The 24,602-nt window shown below is 37.3% G+C and overlaps 1 protein-coding gene and 1 long non-coding RNA gene across 3 annotated transcripts; one reads left to right on the forward strand and one right to left on the reverse strand.

The window, feature by feature from the left end:
• Positions 1-1,148: 1,148 nt before the first annotated feature.
• Positions 1,149-9,536, reverse strand: LOC129397607 (uncharacterized). The gene is made up of 3 exons (XR_008625172.2): positions 9,304-9,536; positions 5,698-5,769; positions 1,149-3,171 (listed from the first exon to the last, which is right to left on the reverse strand). It is a non-coding gene; the product is annotated as an uncharacterized LOC129397607 (long non-coding RNA).
• Positions 9,501-23,082, forward strand: COMMD8 (COMM domain containing 8). Of its 2 annotated transcripts, none has more exons than XM_003816020.6 (5): positions 9,501-9,674; positions 12,965-13,120; positions 17,152-17,304; positions 20,654-20,809; positions 22,207-23,082. In XM_003816020.6, the coding sequence occupies exons 1-5, from the start codon at positions 9,609-9,611 to the stop codon at positions 22,225-22,227; spliced, it is 552 nt and encodes a 183-aa protein (XP_003816068.1). In that variant the 5' UTR covers positions 9,501-9,608; the 3' UTR covers positions 22,228-23,082. The 2 variants fall into 2 exon arrangements, with proteins under 2 accessions (XP_003816068.1, XP_034814744.1); XM_034958853.4 differs by having other exon boundaries at positions 9,519-9,674; positions 17,152-17,298.
• The last annotated feature ends 1,520 nt before the right edge of the window (positions 23,083-24,602 follow it).

Consider the following 24,602-nt stretch of genomic DNA (forward strand, 5'->3'; position numbering starts at 1 on the left):
TTGAGTAAAACCAATTAGTAAACACATATAACTTATACACTCCCTCTCACTTCCAACACTTAGAAATCCTACTGTCCTTTGTTTCAGTGGTGTTGAGTTTGGATTGAGTTCTGGCCCCTCTCCGCTATTGGAATAATGTTGAATAGAGTCTTCCTTGCCTGTTTAACATTGTCCAGTACAATTTCTGTTTTGACACTTTCAATGTTCTACCCAAATCAAGATTCCTATTTCATAATGGTTCTTCAAACAAAATGTCAAAAGGAAAGTAATCATAATCAAAACTTCAGTGACTTACATGAATGGCCAGTTCTTTCTTGAGTATCATAGGGGCTTTCATATATTTTAAAAACAGCTATCTGTTAATGCACATATATTTCTGAGCTCCTTCCAAGCAATGTAACAGCAAATAATTTAAATATTTTAGGCAATAGAGCCAGGATATTTTGGTCAAGGATAAAATTTTGGACCATCCTTTGTGGCTTTATGCCCTTGATTTTCAATTTCAGCTGCACATTAGAATTAGATGTAAAGAACATATACTGCTGGGTCCAACCCCTGGAGATTCTGATTTCATTGGTGTAGGTGTGAGCTGGTCATAGGGATTTTGAAAAGCTCCTCAGTGGATTCTAATTTGCAGTCAAGGTTGGAAATCACTGCCTACCCTTTACGTCGTTGTTTTTTTGTATTTTCCCAAGTCAGAGTCTTGCTCTGTTCACCCAGGCTGGAATGCCGTTGCACGATCTCAGCTCACTGCGACCTCCACCTCCTGGTTTCAAGTGATTCTACTGTCTCAGCCTCCCGAGTAGCTGGGATTATACGAGCTTGCCACCACGCCCAGCTAAATTTTGTAATTTTAGAAGAGATGGGATTTCACCATGTTGGCCAGGCTGGTCTTGAACTCTTGACCTTGTGATCTGCCTGCCTCGGCCTCCCAAAGTTCTGGAATTACAGGCGTGAGTCACTGAGCCTGGCCTTCATAGTTTATTAAAGCACTTCTTCTATTTCCGAATTCAACAAACACTTTTTGGGAGTCAGCTTTGTGCCAGACACTGTCTAGATACTCAAATGAATGTGGCATGGCCTCTGCATTTCAAGGAGCTCTCAGAAAAATGGGAAAGTCAGAATATGAAGAAACAGCACAATGCAATAAGGACTATAATAGATGTTTATTCAAAGAGTTATGAAAACACAGGTGAGACAGCAATTAAAGTTCTCTGGGGGTTGTGTCTGAATTCATTAGGCGAACTAGGTGTGCATGGAGAGAGTGGCAGGAAGAAGGAGGGGAGATTCTAGGCAAAGGAAACAGTAGGAACAAAAGTCCAGGATCAGAAAACCACCATTCTCTAAATGTTCTAAAGGCCTCCTTTGTTATTGCTGCTGCTGCTGTTGTGACAACATTTGGTCTAAGCCAGGTGATCTCTTGGTTAGTAAAAGGTTACATTTGCATTTTCCAGATCTTCATCTTTTCTATGAAGTTTTGTCCACATCACTGTATCTCAACACTGACCTATGTCAAAATTATCTGGGGAGTTTTGTAACAGCAATGACGGAACATTGGTGTTAGTAGTCAAAGAGACTCCGACAATATTTGTCTGCAGGGTATGACCTTTTCTTTCTTTCTTTTTTTTTTTAAAGCTCCCCATGTGTCCACTACAAACAGGCATTAAGGATCATTTTGGGAGACATAGTGATAATTGCATTCCTATACAAATTTAGAAAACCTCGCTTGAGTAAACTTAGCCAACCTGTATTTTAAATGGGTAGACTTTATGGTATGTGAGTTATAAAGCTATTTTAAAAGTACAAAACAAAAGTGTGACACATTTAAAGTTAAAAATCAATACTCAAAAATTCCCTGGGTTGACGAATGTGCTTCTTTGATTAAGAACCACTGGCTGAAATCCTAACAGCTTACGGATGTGGTGGTTGTAAATACAGGGCTTAAAAGGGGTAGCAATTGGGAGGCAGAAGGTTTTACACGCACAGAACCTTCACCAGAAAGATTAATTGACAACCTGGTGTGCCATTAAAGAATGCCAGCCCCTGAGGATTAGCATGTATTACATCTTAGGTCCAAAATTGCAGCTTATTAAGTATTTCACTTTAACAGAGCGATTTCAGCTTTTAATGTATTGTTTTCTTTAGTGCTACACTGAAATAAATGTTATGGGCTCCCTCTATTGCTCTTCTTAAATCAAAGTATCTGTTTATTTTAAAGATCTCTTTAATGGAGATCTTAAGTGGCTCAAGCTACAAGATTATTTTTATCTACAAATAATGAAATAAAGAGGTGTTAACATTTCTGAGTTACATATAATGCCCTAAAAGAAAGACAAAGGCCTTCAGTTTATTAAGTTCATTGACCAGAATGAAATGAGACACTTATCAAACTGATTTCTAAGAACCAGTTTTTATAGGCAAACAAATCTGTCCAGGTTTATACAGACAAGATTAAACTCATCACCTTGCAAATCTTTGCCAATTCGTCATTCATAACTTCTTTTAATGCAATAGAGCCAATGCCAATGTAATATTCAAATATTTTCTATATGGTTACAAGACCGTAATTAAACTCCTTTGAACTTTAAGCCCCTTTCCTCTCAATAGTTTATGAACAGGAATAATTTTATGCAGGTTGCAATGCAAATAACTAATTACATATATATTGCAACACAACTAATTAAGGTGAACAAATTAGTCAACTTCAAGTCATAGGATAACCTGAAAAGCAGGTTTGAACTGAGGAAATAAATGTGAAAAGAAATACAGACCATTTTTTTAAATTAAAGGAATAAACATAAACTCTGAATAATGAACTAACATCTTTTCTTTATTCCTATAACATTTTGTTGGAAATTGTAATTACTGAAGATACAGTTGTCAGTTCATAGGTAGTAAAAGTACGTAACCCCAGAATTTGGGGAAAAACAAATATTTTTCGTCTGAAATTAACTAGTAAAACTCAACTCATAATCATGGGGACTAGTAATGCCCAGAGTAACCTTCTGGGACTGAAAGTTCTAGTATTTCCTGAATCTTGGTCAAGACTCCACATGAAGTAACTACAAAGGTATGGCATCTAGTAAAATGGAGAATCAAAGAAACATAGATTTTTTTTCTGCACAGTCAAGAGAAAAGCATGCTTTCTTCTTTCTTTCACTGGAAATATCCCTGGAATGAAAGAAGGTCATTAGGTCATGACAATTTAAAGAAAAAAATCAATTTAGGTCTATTCCATTTTCTTTCATTCAGTCTTACATTCACGGAGCCTCCTTATGATCTATAATTTGGTTGACTAAAAGAACTTGTGGATCAAAATACAGCATCCTACAGAAAAACAATTTCTACTCTGTGACATTGTGGTTTATCAATCAGTCTCTTGAGAGTTTGGTTACAATGAGTCAGTCTCTTTTGAATGAAATGACAAGCTCAAGTTTGGGGACCTAAAAAGCTGAAAAACAGACTCTTAATTCTGAATTAGTATATTCCAGAGGCTTACCTAAACAGCCAGCCAAGTTCACCTCCTTGACTTCTCTCAGACATAACTGCTATAATTACAAATTTTAATCTAAGCTGATTGTGGCAATAAAATGAAAAGGGATTGATTGGATTACTAGGCTCTCAGATTTTCCTCTTAATATAAATCTGAATCGATACATTTTTGAGGCAGATGCAAGACATTAGTTGGAGCCCAGTTTTATATTTTGCTAGTGGTTAAGTGCAAGCCATGAAGGATTTTGGCTCCTCATGAAAATGTGAAAGACAATTGTTTACAGTGTTTATATGAGGATTTCTTCTATGAGAAATTCTCTTTTATTTTTTAAAAGGCATGATTGTGGTAGAAACAACTATACATTTATTAAATTTCATTTCTTTCTGCACACACAGCTAAGTTATATTTCCAAAATTTCCTTAAAATTGCATGCTGCCATGAAATTGGTTTCCAGGTGATGAAATGCAGGTAGGAATGATACACATTATATCCAGGTCTGGCACATAAAAACTCCCTCCGTGATCCTTCATATTCTTCCTCTTTCATATGCAACCAATTCCAGAATAAAGAGAATTCTGAGGTCTTAGAGAATAGAAGAGCCACCTAAATGCCTGCACCGATATGCATCAGACTGTTAGGTAAACACACACACACACACACACACACACACACACACACACACACAAAGACAAAGAAGATTATGTTAAACTTCTAAAATTCTGCAGTTTTATTGAACTAATTAACCATTAAACTAATTAACCAGCTGCCTAATACAGACATTGGAATAAGGAGTGAGAGGCTGCTGTAATATAACTAAAATATGTGGTTGCTTAGCGATTATCAGCAGGCTAGAACTCTAGGGATTCATATTATGCAGTGCCTAAGACAACTCAACAACTAGGAAGGCAAATCCCATTCCAAAGGAGGCTGCAGCTGTAGAGAATGGGGTAAAAAACAGATTATCATCAGTGTAATTGGATGTTGTTGGTGATGTTTAGCAAGATACTGGAGGAAGGCGCTGAGTTCAGGTAAGACCTGGGTTTGAAAGCAAAATTAAAGTGAATCATTAGAGTCAAAATTTATCATAGCTATCTTAAAATATTTAAGATTTTTAAATAAAAATTTGACTTAAAAATGCAGAAAAACTAAAAGAAGAAAATCAAAATCATCTATTATCTCCCAAATGAAAGAAAACCATTGCTAAAATTTTGTATATTCCTGTGTCTAGGAAATTGCACACTACACATGCACACACATACACACACACATGCACACACAGACACCCAGCACACCATGGATCACACAGAACAAATAGATTTGAAACATAACTCTTTTCCCAATAGTTATTGTGAGCAAGTTTATATTCTATTAAATATTCTTATATAAAATCACTTTTTTGTGGCTTCATTTTATGTTATAATATCATTTATTAAGCCAATAACTTATTACTAGTTATTTGCTATTGTAAGCAATGTATAAATGAATATTCTTGGAGCCAAATTTTTTTTTTCTCATATATTTCTGGAACTGGAATTTCTTTTGTTTTTTGAGATGAAGTTTCGCTCTTGTTGCCCAGGCTGGAGTGCAATGGTGCAATCTCGGCTCACCGCAACCACTGCCCCCCGGGTTCAAGGGATTCTCCTGCCTCAGCCTCCCAAGTAGCTGGGATTACACACATGTGCCACCATGCCCAGCTAATTTTGTATTTTTAGTAGAGATGGGGTTTCTCCACGTTGGTCAGGCTGGTCTCGAACTCCTGACCTCAGGTGATCCGCCCACCTCAGCCTCCCAAAGTGCTGGGATTACAGGCGTGAGCCACCACACCCGGCCTGGAACTGGAATTTCTAAGTCAAAGAGTATGTACATGTAGAAAACTTTATAAATGCAATCAAAACCCTCTAGAAAAATTGCCAATGGCAATGTATAGGAATGCCTATTTTTAAAATGTATACTATTATTTTATAATTTTGTCTTTTAATTTTTACCATTGAGATCAAAACCCAAGACTACAGGCCCGTGGATGCAAATTAGGAGTCATTTACTATAATGCTTATATTAGTTGGGATCAGACTGAGGGATATTGACATGAAGCCCGCCATAAAAAAGGCTTAAATAAGGGGGAAGTAGGGTATTTCACGTACATGTCCATGTAGGTAGTCCTGAGCTAATGTGGCATCAGGCAAGGGTTCAACAATGTCAAGTACCTTAATTCCATCCTTTTGCCGCTTTGTACTTGGTCCATGACCTCCCTGTCCAAAAACAGCATCATTTGAGTTCTAGGAAGCAAGATGGAAGCAGAAACAAAGAAGAAAAAGGCAAATGGTACATTTGGGTTCTCCTTAAATAAAAGGTACCGAGAAGTGCTACATAATACTTCCATTTTCATCCTATTGGCCAGCACTTGGACACCACCCACCCCAGATGAAAGGGAGGCTGGGATATGTACATTATTTTATTTGAGCTTCAGGACAACTTTATTAAATATGTGGTAGTTTTATCCCTATATTCAGTAGAAGGAACTTAGGTATGAGAGTTTATCCAACTTGTCCAAGGTTATGTGGTTAGTAAGTGGTGGAGACATAACTGGAATCCAAGTCTGTCTGACTCTAGACCCTGTACACTTAATCACCACACCATTGCACCTCAAAAAGACTTACACCAACAAAGAAGCTATAGTCTATGGCTCTGTCTCTTGTTCAGGGCATAAAACTTCATGCTGGCTTGGATGACAGATGCTTTACTATCTCTTTTAGTCTGCATTTCACTTCCACAAGCATCTCTTTCTCTTCCACAAGCATCCAATCCACCATCAACTTCTATAGGTCTTAGTTCCAAAATATATTTTGACTCTTTCCATTTGTATCTAGTTCCTGCTACCACCATCTATCACTAAGCCCCTGGAATTCTACAGTCTGGGGGTGGAAACTAGGCCATATTAACTCTAATCTCTATATTAGTTAGAATAAGTCTGGAGTAGTCTCCAAATTGGTTCCCCTTCTTTTGCTCTTGCACTCTAAGATCTGTTTTGCATAGCATAACTATTTTCCAGTTTCCATGGTATAAGCATTTAAAAATGTAAACCACATTATGTCAATTCACTGGTCCAAATCCATGCCCACATCTCTGGTATCTTCTTTACCAAATCCATGCCCACATCTCTGGCATCTTCAAGGCCTGTCCAGCCACACAGGCCTTGGGTCATTATGCTGAATAAGGCAGGCTTTCTCTTGCCTCAGGGCTTCTGCATTCTGCTCACAACTATTTTTCCCTAGATGTTGCCTTCATGTCTTTTCAGCCTTTATGCCTTAGTATAAATGCCATTTGTTAGCTAGGTGCTTTTTGACCAATCTAAGGTATATTTCTACCATCCCTTTCTATTACATGACTGTTTTATTTTCCTAAAGATACTTCTCAGTATATTTCATCATCTTAATTGTCTATTTGTTCATTATCTAAGCACTCCTTCTCCCCTGAAACCAGAAGGTAAATTATTGTCCACTGCTTGCATTCCCAGAGTCATTAGAGCATCTAATCAATTGTAGATGTTTAATCAACAATTGTTAAAGAATGAGTGAATGAGTGAATTTCCCAAAGCATGGCGTGCAAAACTCTTTCCTCCTTCCACCTCAAAACAAAAAATCTCAAGGAAACTAACTTCAGAAAAAGAGCACCAAATTATTTCACAAATAGCAAGCTTGAATTCCAGTTTAAGCTCAGCAAGGGCACACACTGTGGTTTACCTAAGATCTTTGTACACCTCTCCCAGCTGTTAGCAATGACCTACATCACCTATACAGCACTATATAGCTGGCTAGTTGGGTTTCAGATGCAGATCACATCTCTAAGGCAGTGACAGTTCACTAGGAGGGTAACTTTCTGGAACCCACTAGACTTTGGCTAGATAACAGTAGAGCAAAGAAGTCCACATAGAAGGGAATATAATACAATTTTCTATGTGCCAGGCCAGACTTCATTTCAAGAACTTCACATATATCAACTTACAACCACCCTGTAAATCCTAGGCTGTCATTATAACCAATTATACAATTTACAGGGTTGTTGTAAGGAATGAGAAACACAGAGAAGTGAAAATAGCTTGCCCAGATTACATAGTCATTTGCAGAGCCAGGGTTTGAACTTATGAAGTTTAGCTCCAGAGTTCATGCATTTAAAGATTGCTATAGTACAAATAAGATTTGGGAGATGGAGACCAGAATATACCTCGTAGAGATGGAACTACAAGAGACAGACATATGTTTTGAAAACCTCTTGGATTACACACATAAGAACATCCTCTTACTCATCAAACGGCAAATATTAAGTGCTGTCTCTCTTGCAAGTTGTTAACTATTTTGGAAACCATATTTGTTGCAGGCTAAATTTTGTCCCCTCCAAATTCAAGAGTAAAGATCAAATTCTTCTTAGTACTCAGTGTTGCTTGAAAGATGAGTTAGGACCTAATTCTCTGTCCTCTGACTAAACCTTGGGCCCTGCTAGGTGTGTCATTTTACCTTATTTAGTCATGTTACGTGGCCTTAGGTAAGCCATATCATTTCAGTTCCTCAGCAGGGGTAGTCAAGCATGCAAACTGAGATCACCGTTTCTGGCCTCAGACCAGTGATTTTGTAACTACTATCTATGTGACCTTACAAAATACATTATTTCAAGTTCATTTCCTCACCTGTAATACCCACTGTACAAGGTTGTAGCAGGAATTAGTAAGATAAAAATATATGAAGGGTTTGACATATAGTAGATGCTTGAAAGTATTTTTCTCCCAATTATTATAATACATAAAATTTAAGTTTTTTTCTCAAAATAGACCTCACCCATCATTAGATTTACAGAAAGACTCAGGTGAAGTAGTTTTCCAGACTTCTCATTTTAACTATTACTAAGGGAGCTCCTATTCACAAAGTATCTTAAGACAATTACATTTAAGATAGGGCAATGAGTGTTGTGCATCTATCTGCATTAAGAACTAGAAAGTGGTAAATAAGTGAGGGACAGCTAAAATACCATGAAAACTCACGGCAGAAAGAAATTGACTTCACCTTTTAGAGTTGAGGCACACAGAGAAAGGACGTAGGAGGTAAACCTAGAATGCTGCTAATGAGTAGTTTTTCTCTGCGTAGCCCATAGATTGAATACTTTCTCTTCTGCTTCACCATTTTGCACCACTTTTATTATTAAATTTATAAATTAGATTGTAATTCCTGTTTCTGGTCTACTAGTTATTATCTGCTTTTGCAGGACATGCTCATTTTACCACCACTGAATTCTTCAGCACCTGATTAAAGTAACAGCTGTAATAAGAAATAACAGAAAGGATATTTGGACTTTGAGCTTAGTCCAACATTAATAGCATGGCTCTTGAGTCTGATTGATTTTGTTTAACTTCAGACTGGGCCTCTTACTTAGGTCAGTGATTTTTAGCGTTGCCAGATAAAACACAGGACACCAGTTAAATTTGAATTTCAGATGGACAAATAATTTTCAGTATAAATATATCCCATACAATATTTAGGGGATACTTACAACAAAATATTATTGTTTATCTGAAATTTCACTTTTAACTGGACGCTTGGAATTTTTATTTGCTAAATCCGACAACCCTAGTGACTTCTCTAATCATGTTTGCTTTCTGCAAATAGGGCTGAAAATAGTACCTTCTCCCTAGGATGATCTATATACAGAACGTTGCTCATGGCAAAACCTTAATTTACCTTGCAAATCACGATACTTTAGTAGAGACTTATGTTAAAACTCTGGGACAATGACCATGCCCAGGCACCCAAAAAGATGGTTACCTTTATTCGACGGTTTTCTAAAGAGCACAGAGAAAGTTCAATAGAACCCTAAACAAAGGTACAAACTGCGTTGAAAGATACGTAAATGTGCCTTTAATAGCACAAGGGTATCTCAGCCACATCACTGCAAACTGCAGTCTCCCTGGTTACGGGGAAAGCGGTAGTTCGGTCTCTGCGCAAGCGCACAGGGACTTCTTGGGTCCACGCCCCGCCCCTCCCCGCCGGAGAGAGTCACGTGGGCGAGTCGTAGCTTTAGATAAGCGGCCAGCCTTGACACGTGACCCAAGCCCCAGCTTCGCGCAGGGATGGAGCCGGAAGAGGGGACGCCCTTGTGGCGGCTGCAGAAGCTGCCGGCCGAGCTGGGCCCGCAGGTGAGGGCGGGTACCGGGGGAAGCGGCGCGGGGCCTGGGCTTCGCGACAGCCCGGCGTGCGGATCAGGCCGGGTGCGACCCAGACGCCTTCGCAAGCTCCCTAGGGAAGGGAGGAGGAAGGGGCGTGATTTCGGGTGGTTGGTCCCCGCCTTCCCTGGGGAGCCTAGGAGGACAGCTTGGGGCGCCACCCCCAGCCTAGAGGTGCAGCTCCGGGGGCTTTGCGCGCAGAAGCGCCCACACCAGACTGGGCTTTGAAAGCTTAAGTCGGTGTTTGCTGCCTCTTCGTATACGTTTTCTTAATTCATTCAACACATAACCTCCCAAAGGCTCCCTACCTACCGGACAGCAGGTACAGAGCCAGGTGCTGGAATACAATGTGACAAAGACCGAAGCGGACCCTGCCCCCCTCCCTTGAGGGTGGTTGGAAGGAAGCGAAATAACTGGGCGAGTTACTTTCGTTAGGGTCGTCCCAAGAGGTGATGTACCCATTGACTTCCAGTCTATAAAAGAACCTGGCTTGTAAGAATCTGGAAAAAGCAACCACATTCATTTGTTCAGCCAGTTTTTCATTGAAGTCTACCATACATTGAGCGCCCCGATGGGATGAGGTAAATGGTGAGTGAGACACAGCCTGTGCCCTGGTGGAGCATCTTTTTTATAAGTCTCAATTTTGGCTTCCTGTTTCCTCTATTCCATTTATACTGGAGAAAGTGTGGAGGAGACAGAAAGGAATGAACTTACCTCCTGCCAGGGTCAAGAAAAAAAAACACCTAATTCTTTTCTTTGTTTTTGCAAGTGAGGAACCTGAAATGTCAGCAGAAATTTTGGCTAACTTGCCCAGGATTGCCCATCCAGTTAGTGGCAGAGCTGGAACTTATGCTCAGATCTATTGATTCTGAGTGTTTTATTGGCTTTTGGCTCTCCTTGTCTTCACTCTACCCATTTAGATAAGGCCCATAACCTTTACTACCATATATGTTGATGACTTCTAAATCTTTAGGTCCAGCCAAAAATTTCTTCCTCTATGGTTCAAGAATGCCAGGTAAAAAACAAAACAAAACCCCCAAAACCCCAAACCAAAATCTCTTCCCTGAGTGTCAGGCTTCTGCCACAGGTACCTCAAATTCAGTATGCCCTTGCCTCAGCTCTTCTTTCCCCCTGGACCTACTCCTCCCGTAGCCTCATTTTCGGTTTGTGGCACCACCACTTTCACCCAGCCCCTCTCAACCTGACGTTCTAGGTTTCATCCATGGCCTCCCCTTTTCACATCTCTTCTACCTCTTTACTGCCTCCATTTTGAGTGTCCTCAACAATTTAAGCCCCTTAATCTTTAACTCCTTAACTGAAAATTGAGGCACCTGGGCTCACCCTCTCTCTTCTCTTACATCTTCCAACCTGTTAGCAAATATATGGAAAAATAATGCAAATGTGTGAATAGGTTGCTTCCCGGTTTAGCACAGAGTGAAGTCTAGGCTCTTTTGCTTTGTACACAAGGCCCTTTTTGATTTGGCTCCACCCACCTCTCCAGCCTTGTCTCCTGTCACCCCCTAGGCACCCCCCAAAATAACTTGCTTGTGTCTAGAAATGCACTTCTTCTCTCCTGTTTGCTTGGCCAACTACTCATCCTTTTAAGATGGACTTTTCCTTGCTTCCTCTCTGTGCTCCTTCGTACCTTGTATATATTTTTATTATGTCCCCATCATTCTAAATTACATGTATTTGTATGTTTGCCTTTTTCGAATGGACTAAAGCTCTGTTATGGTAGGGCCTTATTTATTCTCAGTTTCCTCATTTGTAAAATAGAAATAATAACAATGGTTACTTCAGAGTTGTAGTGAGGATCAGTCCAGAGTGTGGTACCTAGTTAGGGCTCCATAACGGTAGCTATTATAGTTTCTTTGCCATTAAATAAAGTCATTTCCATGACCTTTGTCGTTAAATAAGGTCATTTCCATGACCTTATTTAATAACTGGGATGAAGTGTTCATTACATATTTGTGAATGAATAACAAACATATTCCAAAAAAGATAATGCTTTTATTTTTCAGTTTGAGTTCTGGGTTTTTCTTTAGCATGGGGACAGTATAGGATAAGGTGTAGAGAATTTTGAATGGATTCAAAATTGAGTATGTTGATTTATGGTAAATAAAAATTCAGTTTGTATAGTATATTAGCCACCATTTGGAAGCAGTTGCTTGTGTTCTGGCATGTGTGGTGTTAGAGGGAAGGAGTTATTAGTTAAAATGGGGTGGAATATGATTATTTCCAAGTTATTTGGTTCAAATACTCCTCTTGTAAGATACAAATAACTTCGAGAAAGATAACCTTATTAAATGTTAAGTGCTTAGAATAGTACTGGCATTGTGTTATCTCAGTTAATAGATGTTGAAGGCATGAATTGGAGGAGGAGGAGTAGTGATAATAATTAGAATGGTAACGAGGGCTAGCAATGTCTACATGTCTTTGTACATGCCAGGAAGATGCCAAGTGATTTGCACGTATTCTTATTCCATCCTTACAGCAAGATTAAGAGAATAGATGATATCCTCATTTAACACTTGAGGAAACAGACTCAGAACATTTAAATAAAACTTGAAAATACTGAAACTGGGATTTGAACTGGATAGTTTTATTCCAAAATCCGTAGTCTTAATCACTATGCTCAGTTATACATGTGTTAAGCTTTCCGTTGCTGATATTAAGATACTAATAGGATAGAAAGGAAAGTAAAAAAAGGCAAAAAGTACTGGAGACTTTCTGGGAATACAGCAAAAGTAACTGCTGAGCTGGGTGCGGTGGTGCTCGTCTGCAGTCCTAGCTACTTGGGAGGCTGAGATGGGAAAATTGCTTGAGTTCAGGAGTTCAAGGCCAGCCTGGACAACATAGTGAGACCCTCAAAAGAAAAAAAAGTATGTTGTGAAAATGGAGGGAAAGCAAAATGAAGCTTATAGGCCTACAGTAAGAGACTTTGATATAAGTCCTATCCTTTTGTTTGGTCATTGCTGTAAATATGATATCTTTTATATGTATCTTCCTTTTAGTTTTTTCATTATGTAATTTTTATAACAAGATTATTTTAGCTTCTGAAGGTCAACATAATAATAGAAAGTCTAGGATTTTTATGAGTTCTAATTTTTAATTAGAATAATCTTAAAAGTGGTTTATACATTTTAACTTAAGCTGGTCTTGCAGATAACATGAACATCTCCCAACATTTGTTTGTTAAGAGGAAGATAAATTTGTTTCATCATTTTACTTATAAGTACATTTATTTCCTTTTTTCTTGCTAGCTTCTTCACAAAATAATTGATGGCATTTGTGGTCGAGCTTATCCTGTGTACCAAGATTATCACACTGTTTGGGAATCAGAAGAATGGATGCACGTTGTAGAAGATATTGCCAAATTTTTCAAAGCCATAGTTGGTAAAAACTTACCTGATGAAGAGGTAACTTCTCTGCACATTTCTATAACTTACAATAAATAATGCTCAGGTTTCTCTGAGTTTTTTAGAGCAATGTATAATACAAGGGCTATCATCAGTAACAACAAATACCTTATAATTGTGAATGGAAAAATCTGTGGAAGTCCTAGGTTTTTGCAGTTTTGTTTTTGGTTGTTTTTACTCTTTTGTGAAACATTTAAAACATACAGAAGAAAACAAGAAATTATATAACTGACACCTGCATTCACATTACCAGTTAAACAGGTGTTAACATTTTGCAATGTGTGTGTTTGTTTCAGAAATAAAGCATTACAAAGATAACCTAAATTCTCTTATCCCCCTCCTGGATATCCCACTCTTAACTAGAGATCACCACTCTTGAAGGTGGTGTTCATGTTTTGTATTATATATTGTATGTATGTTTGAATCTTTTAGTATATTGAAATTATTTGGGGTGTGTAAGTGTATAACTTGTAATAAAATGTAACATTTGTCTGCACTTGTAAATAGTTTTAAATGCAGCATTGTGTTTTACATTGAAAAACATGGATCTAGTTAGTGTATTTTAACTCCTTGTAGTATTTGATGATAGGAATTAAATAGGATTTATTTATCTCCCTACTGACTAATGAATAGTCATTGCTTCTTTCATTATTACAAGTAGTGCTGCTATAAATGTTCTTTACATGTCTCCTTGTTCACACTCACACCAGCTTTTCTGGGGTAGATATCTTGAAGTGAAATTGCATGGTCGGCCGGGCGCGGTGGCTCACGCCTGTAATCCCAGCACTTTGGGAGGCCGAGGCGGACGGATCACGAGGTCAGGAGATCGAGACCACGGTGAAACCCCGTCTCTACTAAAAATACAAAAAGTTAGCCAGGCGTAGTGGCGGGCGCCTGTAGTCCCAGCTACTCGGGAGGCTGAGGCAGGAGAATGGCGTGAACCCGGGAGGCGGAGCTTGCAGTGAGCCGAGATCGCGCCACTGCACTCCAGCCTGGGTGACAGAGCGAGACTTCGTCTCAAAAAAAAAAAAAAAAAAGAAATTGCATGGTCATAGGATATCCTTCTTCCACTGAATTGCTTTTGCATCTTTGTCAAAAATCATTTGAGCTTGTGTAGGTTGCTCACTTTTCTAAAAATCAAGTTATGTATGTTTGTCATTGATTTGGATGATATTCTGGATATAAGCTCATTGTTAGAAATATGTATTTTAGGCCGGGCATGGTGGCTCACGCCTGTAATCCCAGCACTTTGGGAGGCCGAGGCAGGCGGATCACGAGGTCAGGAGATCGAGACCATCCTGGCTAACACGGTGAAACCCCGTCTCTACTAAAAATACAAAAAATTATCCGGGCGTGGTAGCGGGCGCCTGTAGTCCCAGCTACTCGGGAGGCTGAGGCAGGAGAATGGCGTGAACCCGGGAGGCGGAGCTTGCAGTGAGCCGAGATCGCGCCACTGCACTCCAGCCTGGGCGACAGAGCAAGACTCCGTCTCAAAAAAAAAAAAAAAAAAAAAAAGAAATATGTATTTTAAATATCTTCTATTATGTGCTTGCCTTTTTACTCTCTTAATGGTATCTTTTGGTGAAACAAGTTATGAAATTTAACAAATCTACTTTGTCAATATTTCTTTTGCTAGCTAATACTATTAATGTTTTGTTTCAGAAATATTTGTGCTGAAGACATGAAGATTCTTGGATGTATTCTCGTAGAAGCTTGATTGTTTTAGCTCTCACATTATGTTACTGATGCATTTTGAATTAATATTTGTGTATGGAGTGGAGGTCAAGTTCACAATTTTCTACATTAATATCTAGTTGACCATTTATTGAAATGACCATCCTTGCCCCACAATATTGCTGTGCTGCCTTTATTGTAAATCAAGTGGCCCTATATTTGTGCCTCTGTATCTCAACTCTTCAATGTATTCCATTAGTCTACTTTTGTATATTTGCCAATGCTATACTGCTTTAATTACTGTAGAATTAAAGCTAAATTAAATTATGTCTTCATATCTGGTAATAGAAGACCTTCATTCTCATGCTTCTTCAGGAGTGCCTTGGCTATTATATTTTCGGATAACCCTCTAGAATCAACTTTTCAGTTTTAACCTACAAACCTGCTGGAATTTTGATAGAGATCATTTATGGGGAGAATTGACATCTTAACAACATTTAGCTTTCCAAAGTTAAGAACATGGGATAGCCCTCTATTTATTTAGATTAGCTTTAGTTTGTCTCTCTCGTATTTTGTAGTTTTCAGTGTCGAGCTCTTGGAAATATTTTTATTTCTGAGTAAATGATGTTTTTGATCTTTTAATTTTTCAGTAGTTTTTTGCTAGTATGTACAGTTGATTTTTATATACCTTGTGTCCCACAGCCTTTCTAAATTTGTTTACTGTGTCTAATTGTATACAGATTTTTTTTGGGGAGATTGTATATAATAATTTTCTTTTTCAACTTTAACATCTTTCATTTATTTTTCTTACCTTAGTGCATTGGCTAACACCAGTAGTCAGTGTTTCTTTTAAAAAAGCAGTCATAGTAGATATATGTCTATTCCTAACCTTAGGGAGAAAGTGTTTACTATTTCACCATTTAGTATGTTAGCTCTGTAATTTTATAGATATCCATTATCAGACTAAAGAAGCATCCTACAATTCTAACTTTGCTGAGAATTTTTACCATGAATGGATATTGAATTTTATGAAACGCTTTTCCCTGAATTTATTATTGTTTCTTCTCTATTTTGTTCATGTGATTTTTGAATGTTAAACTAAGGCTGCACTGCCAAAATAAACCCCACTTGATCGTGATGTATTATCTTTTTTTAATATATCTCTTGATTTGGATTGCCAATATTTTGTTTAGGATTTTTACATCTATATTTGAGTGATCTTGGCCTAGGTGTTTTTTTTTTCTTTTCCTCCCTATAATACTCTTGTCAAGGTGTTAAGTTTTATTCTGGCCTCATGGAATGAATTGGGAAGGATTTTTTTCCTGTTCTCAGGAAGAATAAGTGAGATTGACTTTATTTATTTAGTGTTGTGCTACTTAATTTTCACACATTCAGAAATTTTTTGGTTACCTTTTCTCATTAGTCATAACTTCATTACCCAGTAATAAAAATATAAACAGTATTATTTAAGTTCTTTGAGATCTGTCGTGGTTTGCCAAATGGCTCAGAATATGGTACGTTATGGTGAATGTTCCATATACATTTGAAAATAATGTGTACAGTTGTCAGGTGTAGTATTCTATATATTGCTAAGGTTAGGTAGAATGCAGTTTTTCAATTCTTCTATATCCTCATTGATTTTTTTTCGTTTCTTTGTGTCAGCTATTGAGAGTTGTATTAATACCTCTAATTGTGAATGTGGATTTATTCATTTCTTTTAGTATTGCCAAATTTTGCTGCTTTATATATTTTGAAGCTATGGTGTTAGGTGCAGAGGGATTTATGATTGTTGTGTCTTTCTGTTGAATTGCCCTTTTACTGTCGTTCTCTATTTCTTGTAATGCTTCTTGCCTAAGGGCTACATTGTCTGATATATTAATACAAGTTGAGTATCCCTTATTTGAAATGCATGGAACCAGAAGTGTTTTGGATTTCGGATTTTTTTGACTTTGCAATATTTGCATTATACTCACCAGTGCAGCATCCCTACTCAAAAAATCTGAAATCTCAACTATTCAAATGAGCACTTCCTTTGAGCATCCTATCAGTGAGTAGAACTTTTCCTGTTTTGGGATTTGAGATACTCACCCTGCGTGGCGGTATCAGCTTTGGTGTTTTCCAGGTGTATTCATTTCCATGCTGCTGCTTCCATCAGTCCTTTTTCTTTACTGTATATTTTGCAGAAATTTGTTAAAACCTATTTTCTGGTTATTCATTCTCATCTTACTCTTTTTTATAGTTACAGAAGTATTTCTCTTTTTCTTTTACTGTTGCTTTAAAAGTGTGCAAAAGGAGAGTGGAATTGTGTTTTTACATTTTAAACAGAAAGCCCCTTTTGCCTGTTTTTATTTTTATAGATATTTCAGCAGTTGAATCAGTTGAATTCACTTCATCAAGAAACTATCATGAAATGCGTGAAAAGTAGGAAAGATGAAATCAAACAGGCTCTGTCAAGAGAAATAGTTGCTATTTCCTCTGCACAGCTACAGGATTTTGATTGGCAGGTAAAGGTAAGAGTCTATGAGTATGTGTATTTTTTATTTCGTTTTTTGGATATAGAGAAATATCTTTATAATATCATATATATAAAATGTGTTATTTTGGGAATGTATTATCCCAAAGAAATATCAAAGATAGTTTAAATTACATCTTGAATTAACTTGGGCATAAGTACACTACAAACATCTAAGCCATGTATAATAACATTATATTGATAATAAATATAGTTAGATCTGTAAATTATTAAATGACATAAGTGATGGGGCAGCATATAGTCAACATATACATATATATATATATATATATATAAAATTTATTTATTTTTTGAGACAGAGTCGTGCTCTGTCATCTAGGCTGGAGTGCAATGGTGCGATCTCAGCTTACTGCAACTTCTGCCTCCCGGGTTCAAGCAATTCTTCTGCCTCAGCCTCCTGAGTAGCTGGGACTACAGGCACGTGCCCCCATGCCCGGCTAATTTTTGTATCTTTGGTGGAGATTTGGGGTTTTGCCATTTTGGCTAGGCTGGTCTCAAATCCTGGCCTCAAGTGATCTGCCCGCCTCCACCCGCCAGAGTGCTGGGATTACAGGCGTGAGCCATCCCACTTGGTCAATATATATTTTTGACCACAACTTTCTAGACTTTATAGCTTTCTTAAGACTGGTAAATGTGATTCTACCTCTAGGAGGAAAACCTATAAGATATTATTAAAACATTAGTTTTTAATACATTTTGAGAGTCACTATCAGTAGAGTTCATAAAGAAGAATTTCAGACCAACTTTTTGTCCTTATAAGATACCTAGACCAGTAGATGAAGAGGAAATAAATACATTGTGTTTCTTGATGTTAGCATGACCCTGGATAAAGTGCCTTACATTGTGTATGTGGATTAAGTAGAGAAAAATGTGGGAAGATAACAGGTGGGTTCATAATTGGATAAATAACCAAGCAAAGACAGATGAATTTATATTAGTTAAAAAGTCTCTGTGGCTCTGGTCTTGGCCCAGTCAGTTTCAACATTTTTATGAATATTATGCTTATCAGGTCTGAAGGTGATACAAAACTAGAGCTATAACAAGTGTATAATGTGACACAAAGTTCAAAATTATGTCACAGCCAATTACAATCAGTGACCAAATGAAGCAAAATAAATTAATCAGGCAACCTAAACAGAGGATTTTTAATTTAAATATTTAAATTTTATAAATTTAATTTCAATTTCAGAATTTATATTTTTATAAATATAAAAGATAAAGGAGACCAGGCACGGTGGCTCACGCCTGTAATCCCAGCGCTTTGGGAAGCCAAGGCAGGTGGATCACTTGAGGCCAGGAGTTCGAGACTGGCCTGGCCAACATGGCAAAACTGCAACTCTACTGAAAAAATATGAATATTAGCTGGGTGTTGTGGTGTGTGCCTGTAGTCCCAGCTACTTGGGAGGCTGAGGCACGAGAATTGCTTGAACCCAGGAGGTGTAGCTTGCAGTGAACCAAGATCATCGTGCCACTTCACTCCAGCCTGGGCACCAGAGCATAACTCTGTCTCAGAAAAAAATAAATAAATAAAGGATAAGAGAGATGTTAATAGTAGCATATATGAGAAATGTTTAGTTATTTTGGTTTATCAAAGTATAGCTTCATTTGTGTTGATTCAGGCCCATATTTTGTTGGTAGAAATGTAGTTCTGTTTTTTTTTTTTTTTTTTTTGAGATGGAGTTTCGCTCTTGTTGCCCAGGCTGGAGTGCAATGGCACGATCTCTGCTCACCGCAACCCCACCTCCCGGGTTCAAGTGATTCTCCTGCCTCAGCCTCCTGAGTAGCTGGGATTACAGGCATGTGCCACCACGCCTGGCTAATTTTGTATTTTTAGTAGAGATGGGGTTTTGCCATGTCGGTCATGCTGGTCTAGAACTCCCGACCTCAGGTGATCCGCCCACCTCAGCCTCCCAAAGTGCTGGGATTACAGGCGTGAGCCACTGTGCCTGACAGAATTGCAGTTCTTCAAGCAAGAGATGGTGCTAGTACATTCTGTTTCCAGTGATAATATCTTCTTAGTGTATTATCTGTTTAGTTTTGGCTGCCAAACTTAAGAGATATTTAAGCAAATTGGACTCCAACTAGAAAAGAATGACCAAAAACTTAAAATCGTGGTGTGTGAAATTGCTTTGAAACACTGAGACCATGTACCTGGAAAAGATTAAACCTAGTAGAAACATGACACTTACCTTTAAAAGGCTAAAATTCATAGATGGGGAAATATATAAATGCTTTGTGGCTCCAGAGACTAGGTGAAGGACTAACGTATATTATTTGCAATAAGATACGTTTCAATTCAACCTGGGGAAGAACTTTTTAACAAGTATGAATATCTGGAAATGATTGTAACCGCTTCTCGAGGTAGCACATGCATCATCATTGGTGGTATTCAAGCATAGGGTGAAAAACTATTTATTGGAAATATTGAGGAGGAGAATTATGCATAAGATAGTTAACCTGAAGCTGATACTTCCAGATCTGAGATATTATGGGTCCTGTTTTTGGGTGAGAGAATGGAGGAGCTATGTCAAGATTTGATTCTATAGTGTATGTACCACAAGGGAGATCCTTTGAGGTCATTAGGGAAGATGTCCCTTATCATTGCATAAGTAATTTTTTTGCAAGTGGCAGCATTCTAAACAAAGATTCAGTTTTTGTGGATTTTTCTGGCTCAGATTCTAGAAAAATTGAGTTTCCCTATGCTGTCTGCCAAGGAAGCTACAGTGCTCATTTCGAGAAGTATTAGTATTATAAATATTTGGTTCTTCCAATTCCCCTAGGATATATTCCAGAGAAAGAAATTAAGAAGTGAGGTAAATGTACAGAGTGTTTCTGTTGAGTGGCTCTAATAGAAGATGGTATCTTGATAACATATTTATCAATATTGTGATAGATAGATGGCTGACCATGAATTAAGCATCTTAATTTCTGAGAGTTTACCAGTATTTTTGGTCTCACTTATCTTTGTACATGAACTTTCATCTTCTTGGTGCCTTCAGTCTTCTTTAAGAATTCTCTGTTTCTTGTACATTAGACCCATTCAGTACTTCCCAGGCATGACTCTGATCTAGACACCTGCTTCTGCCACAAGATTGCTGACTGGTTGTCTTACTTTCCTACCGATTTCCTCTCCTTTATTCACTCTCCTTTCTCTTTCTGTTCTTCAAATATGCTTTAGCATGGACTTAATTTATTTCTTTCACCTTTCTCTATACTCAACAGCAAACAGTACTTTAAAAAAAATGTACTGCTAACTAACCTCTGATGTATACTCAATATAGTTCTTTTTACTATTTATTAATTGCTATTTTTCTGATTTTAAACAGCTTGCACTTTCCAGTGACAAGATTGCTGCATTACGAATGCCACTTTTAAGCCTGCATCTAGATGTAAAAGAAAATGGTGAAGTAAAACCTTATTCTATTGAAATGAGTAGAGAGGAGCTGCAGAATCTAATACAGTCCTTGGAAGCAGCGAATAAGGTATTTGCTATAATTTTGTCATATGATTTGAATGTTTAAGGTTTTTGGGTTTTTTTTTGTTTGCGTTGGAGTCTCACTCTGTCACCCAGGCTGGAGGGGCAACGGCGCGAACTCGGCTCACTGCAACCTCCGCCTCCCGAGTTCAAGTGATTCTCGTGCCTGAGCCTCCAGACTAGCTGAGATTACAGATGTCTGCCACCAGGCCTGGCTAATTTTTGTATTTTTAGTAGAGATGGGGTTTTACCATGTTGGCCAGGCTGGTCTCAAACTCTTGACCTCAAGTGATCTACTCGCCTTGGCCTCCCAAAGTGCTGGGATTACAGGCATGGGCCACTGCACCCAGCCAAATGTTTTAAGTTTTGATTGATACTCCTAGACTCATAGTTCACTTTTAGTGTTTTTTCTCCAGATGTTTTATGTTAATTAAGCACAGAAAATACTTTGTTAATATGTTCTGAGCTCTAGTTTTAGATATTAATTATAACTTGTAATGTTCAATTACTTAGTTTTGAACATAATGTACTAAGTAATTTTTGAAAGAATAATAGTGCTATTCTAACAGCTGAATTTCTTTTGCTGCAATGCTCGTTAATGATAAAAATAACATTTTTACCTTAGAATAATAAAATTGATTCTGAAGAGTTTTTATGATTAAAAAAATTACGATCCTAAAAAAAGTGGCTTTATTAACTGGACTAATAATAGAAAATTGCTTTTATGATCCTCTAACTATGGAAGACAGAATATGACTTGTAGTTATTATGACAAAATCAGGTTGAGGCAAGACAGAACTAATGAATGTCCAAAAACTTCACATTTACAATGGAGTGGCTAAATAACAATAACTGCTCCTAATGTTTAATAAATGAGAAAAATAATATTTAAACAGTGGAAACTGTTGTGAGGAGGAATAAAAATAATTGTCTTTGTATATGTATGTTTCTTCGTTATTGCTCAGCATTTTCTCTAGTGATCTCATCTCAGTGATTAAGTCTCAGTGATTCTTACAACCTCTATTGCCCTACTATTTAATCTTCTTGATCCTCCTTTTTAAAAACTCTGATAAACTTCAGCTTCTCTCCACACTCTGCATTTGCTCAAACATTGTAGTGCTTTGATTACCGGTCCACATGCCTATTAACCAAACGAGCAGCTCAGGCTTGGTTGGATGGCTGGGGCTAAATGTGTGAAGGGTGCATGTGATAGAGCCCGATATAAATGGTAACAGATTCTGAACCGTAGATTCCAGCAGGCATATGTCATCAGTTACTGTGCATTGTACTTGCTTGTTATGAGTTCTCCATGCCCTTTTTCAGAGACTTCAAAGCATTTAATATGGAATATATCAGCATCAGTCTTGTATAACCTGATACTTTCTCTTCAATTTGTGTTTTAAGGTGGTCCTGCAGTTGAAATAACTGGAAATGATGAATACCAGTCCTATCAGATTTTATTGCTCCAACTTATATGGCAGAGTGAATACTGCGTGTTCAGAAACCTTGTGATGTCTTGACTGTTGCACCAGGCTGAGAAAGCAGCAATATTGATATTATAAAGATAAAAATTTATCAACATTCCTTAACAGGAAATTACATGGTTGAGAGGAAATGCATAAAATGAAAGATGAAAAATCTATAGTAGCAGTTTATATTTTCATGATTGTTTTGCCTCATTTATTAAATATTTGAGAAATCTTTGGAGATACATAGTTTTATTGAAAGCTAAAAATAGGTTCTAAAGTAATGTAAAAATATAAAGCACAAATATACTTGAATATTGCTTAAAGAATTGTGTGAATAGCAACATATATTATGGATATATACTTTGTGATATTTTTAAAAAATAACTTTTTCAAAGAATGTATAAGCTGCATATATAACTCAGGAGATCCCATGTCTTTCTCATATTTCAGAGGAAAGATTATAAAATATAAAATTTCTTAGAGAACACCTCTTTGTCAGAGATAAACAAGAACAAATACTCTAAACTTATGTGAACAATTTTGAGTTTATGAATTCTAGAAACTAAAATCAAGAATACAGAAAAATGAAAATAACATTTTACTTCTGCGCTTCTATGTTTGGGAAACATTGCTCTGATAAAAAATAGCTGTCATGCAGTGTGTATATTCAAATATGAGATAAGACTATGTACACGTCCACTTTTGTTAATAAACTCAATATTGAATACTTTTGGATGTTAAATTCATTGGAAAAACAAACCATTTGTAACCTCAGTTAACTTTAACAACAAGCATTCTGAGCAAATGAAAAGTGTCTTGTTTTATTTTTATATATTGCTTTATTTTAAATGACTCCAAATAACTCAGTAGTTATACGTAATTATATGTAACTCAATAATACATAATTAATAGGTGCTTGCTATTTGCAAGCCATATGGCTTATTAGAGCATCAGACTATTCTTTGAGGCATCCGGAGCAATTATTACTATTCTCATCATACAGATGAGGATAGGCTTAGAGTGTTTTCTGAGTGTGATCTAAACAGTGCTACTCAAAATGTGTCTGCAGAGAAGTGCTTGTCTGTGAACTGTTTGTTAAAGGTCAGTGATTCAATAAGGAGCTTGGGCCAGAAAGTGTATCAGTATACTGCTGTCTTCATCGAGAAATTTTGGTTTTAAAAAAATTATCAGCTGAAGGAAATAGTGTGCTTAGTGTGGTAGTTAATTTACCTTCTTGTGCAAGTTATTTGTTATGATGGGCCAGTGATGGTTTGTAGAACAGCACTTCGAGTAGCACTCATTGTGAAGTCTCTTCTAAATTTCAGCTTTCCATGCAGTATCTCCTTTACAAGGAAAACGTCTTGCTATAGTTAGTCTCTCTCTCACCACTTGGTAACACTCCATTAGCACATTCAGCAGCTTTATCGAAATTGAATCAGTATACTAAATACTGTGCATATTAAAGTGTGCAATGTGATATTTTGACATACACATATTTACATCCATGAAAGCATCACCACAAATTAGGATAATGAACATTTGATCACTCCTGAAGTTTTCCTCTTGGTCCACTATAGTCCCTGTCCCTTCCATTTCCCACAAGTAACCACTGATCTGCTTCCTGTCACTATAGATTGTTGCATTTTTGGAAGTTTAGTATAAAGGAATCATATAGTGTGTAATTTTTTTTTAATCTGGCTTCTTTCAGCATTATTTTGAGTTTCATCCATGTTGCATGTATCTGTAGTTCATTTCTTTTTATTGTTCAGAAGTATTATGTTGTAGAGTTCTGCCACAATTTATTCACCTATTGATGGATATTTTGGTTGGTTCAAGTTTTAGGCATTAGAATACACAGAATGCTGCGAACTTTCTTGCATACATCTTTGAACGAACATATGCTTTTTTTTGAGCAAGTACTTTAGAATGAAATGGCTGGATGATATGGTAGGTTTATTTTTTCAAGATACTACCGAAATTAAAAACAATTTTATTTGAATAATTTTTGAGGGTACAGGTGGTTTTTGGTTGCACGGAGAAGTTATTTAGCGGTGATTTCTGAGATTTTAGTGCACCCATCACCCGAACAGTATACTGTACCCTAAATGTAATCTTTTATCCTTCATGCCCCTCCCAGCCTTCCTCCCCAAGTCCACCATGTCCATTATATTACTCTTACGCCTTTGTATCCTCATAGCTTAGGTTTTCCATTCCCGAGTTACTTCGCTTAGAATAATGACTGTCAAGCTTTTTCAAAGTGATTTTAACATTTTGCATTTCCATTGCAGTCTATGAGAGTTCCAGCTCCATCTTGCCAACACTTGGCATTGC

This window comes from Pan paniscus, chromosome 3 (genome assembly GCF_029289425.2).
Source record: "Pan paniscus chromosome 3, NHGRI_mPanPan1-v2.0_pri, whole genome shotgun sequence".
Classification (NCBI taxonomy): domain Eukaryota; kingdom Metazoa; phylum Chordata; class Mammalia; order Primates; family Hominidae; genus Pan; species Pan paniscus.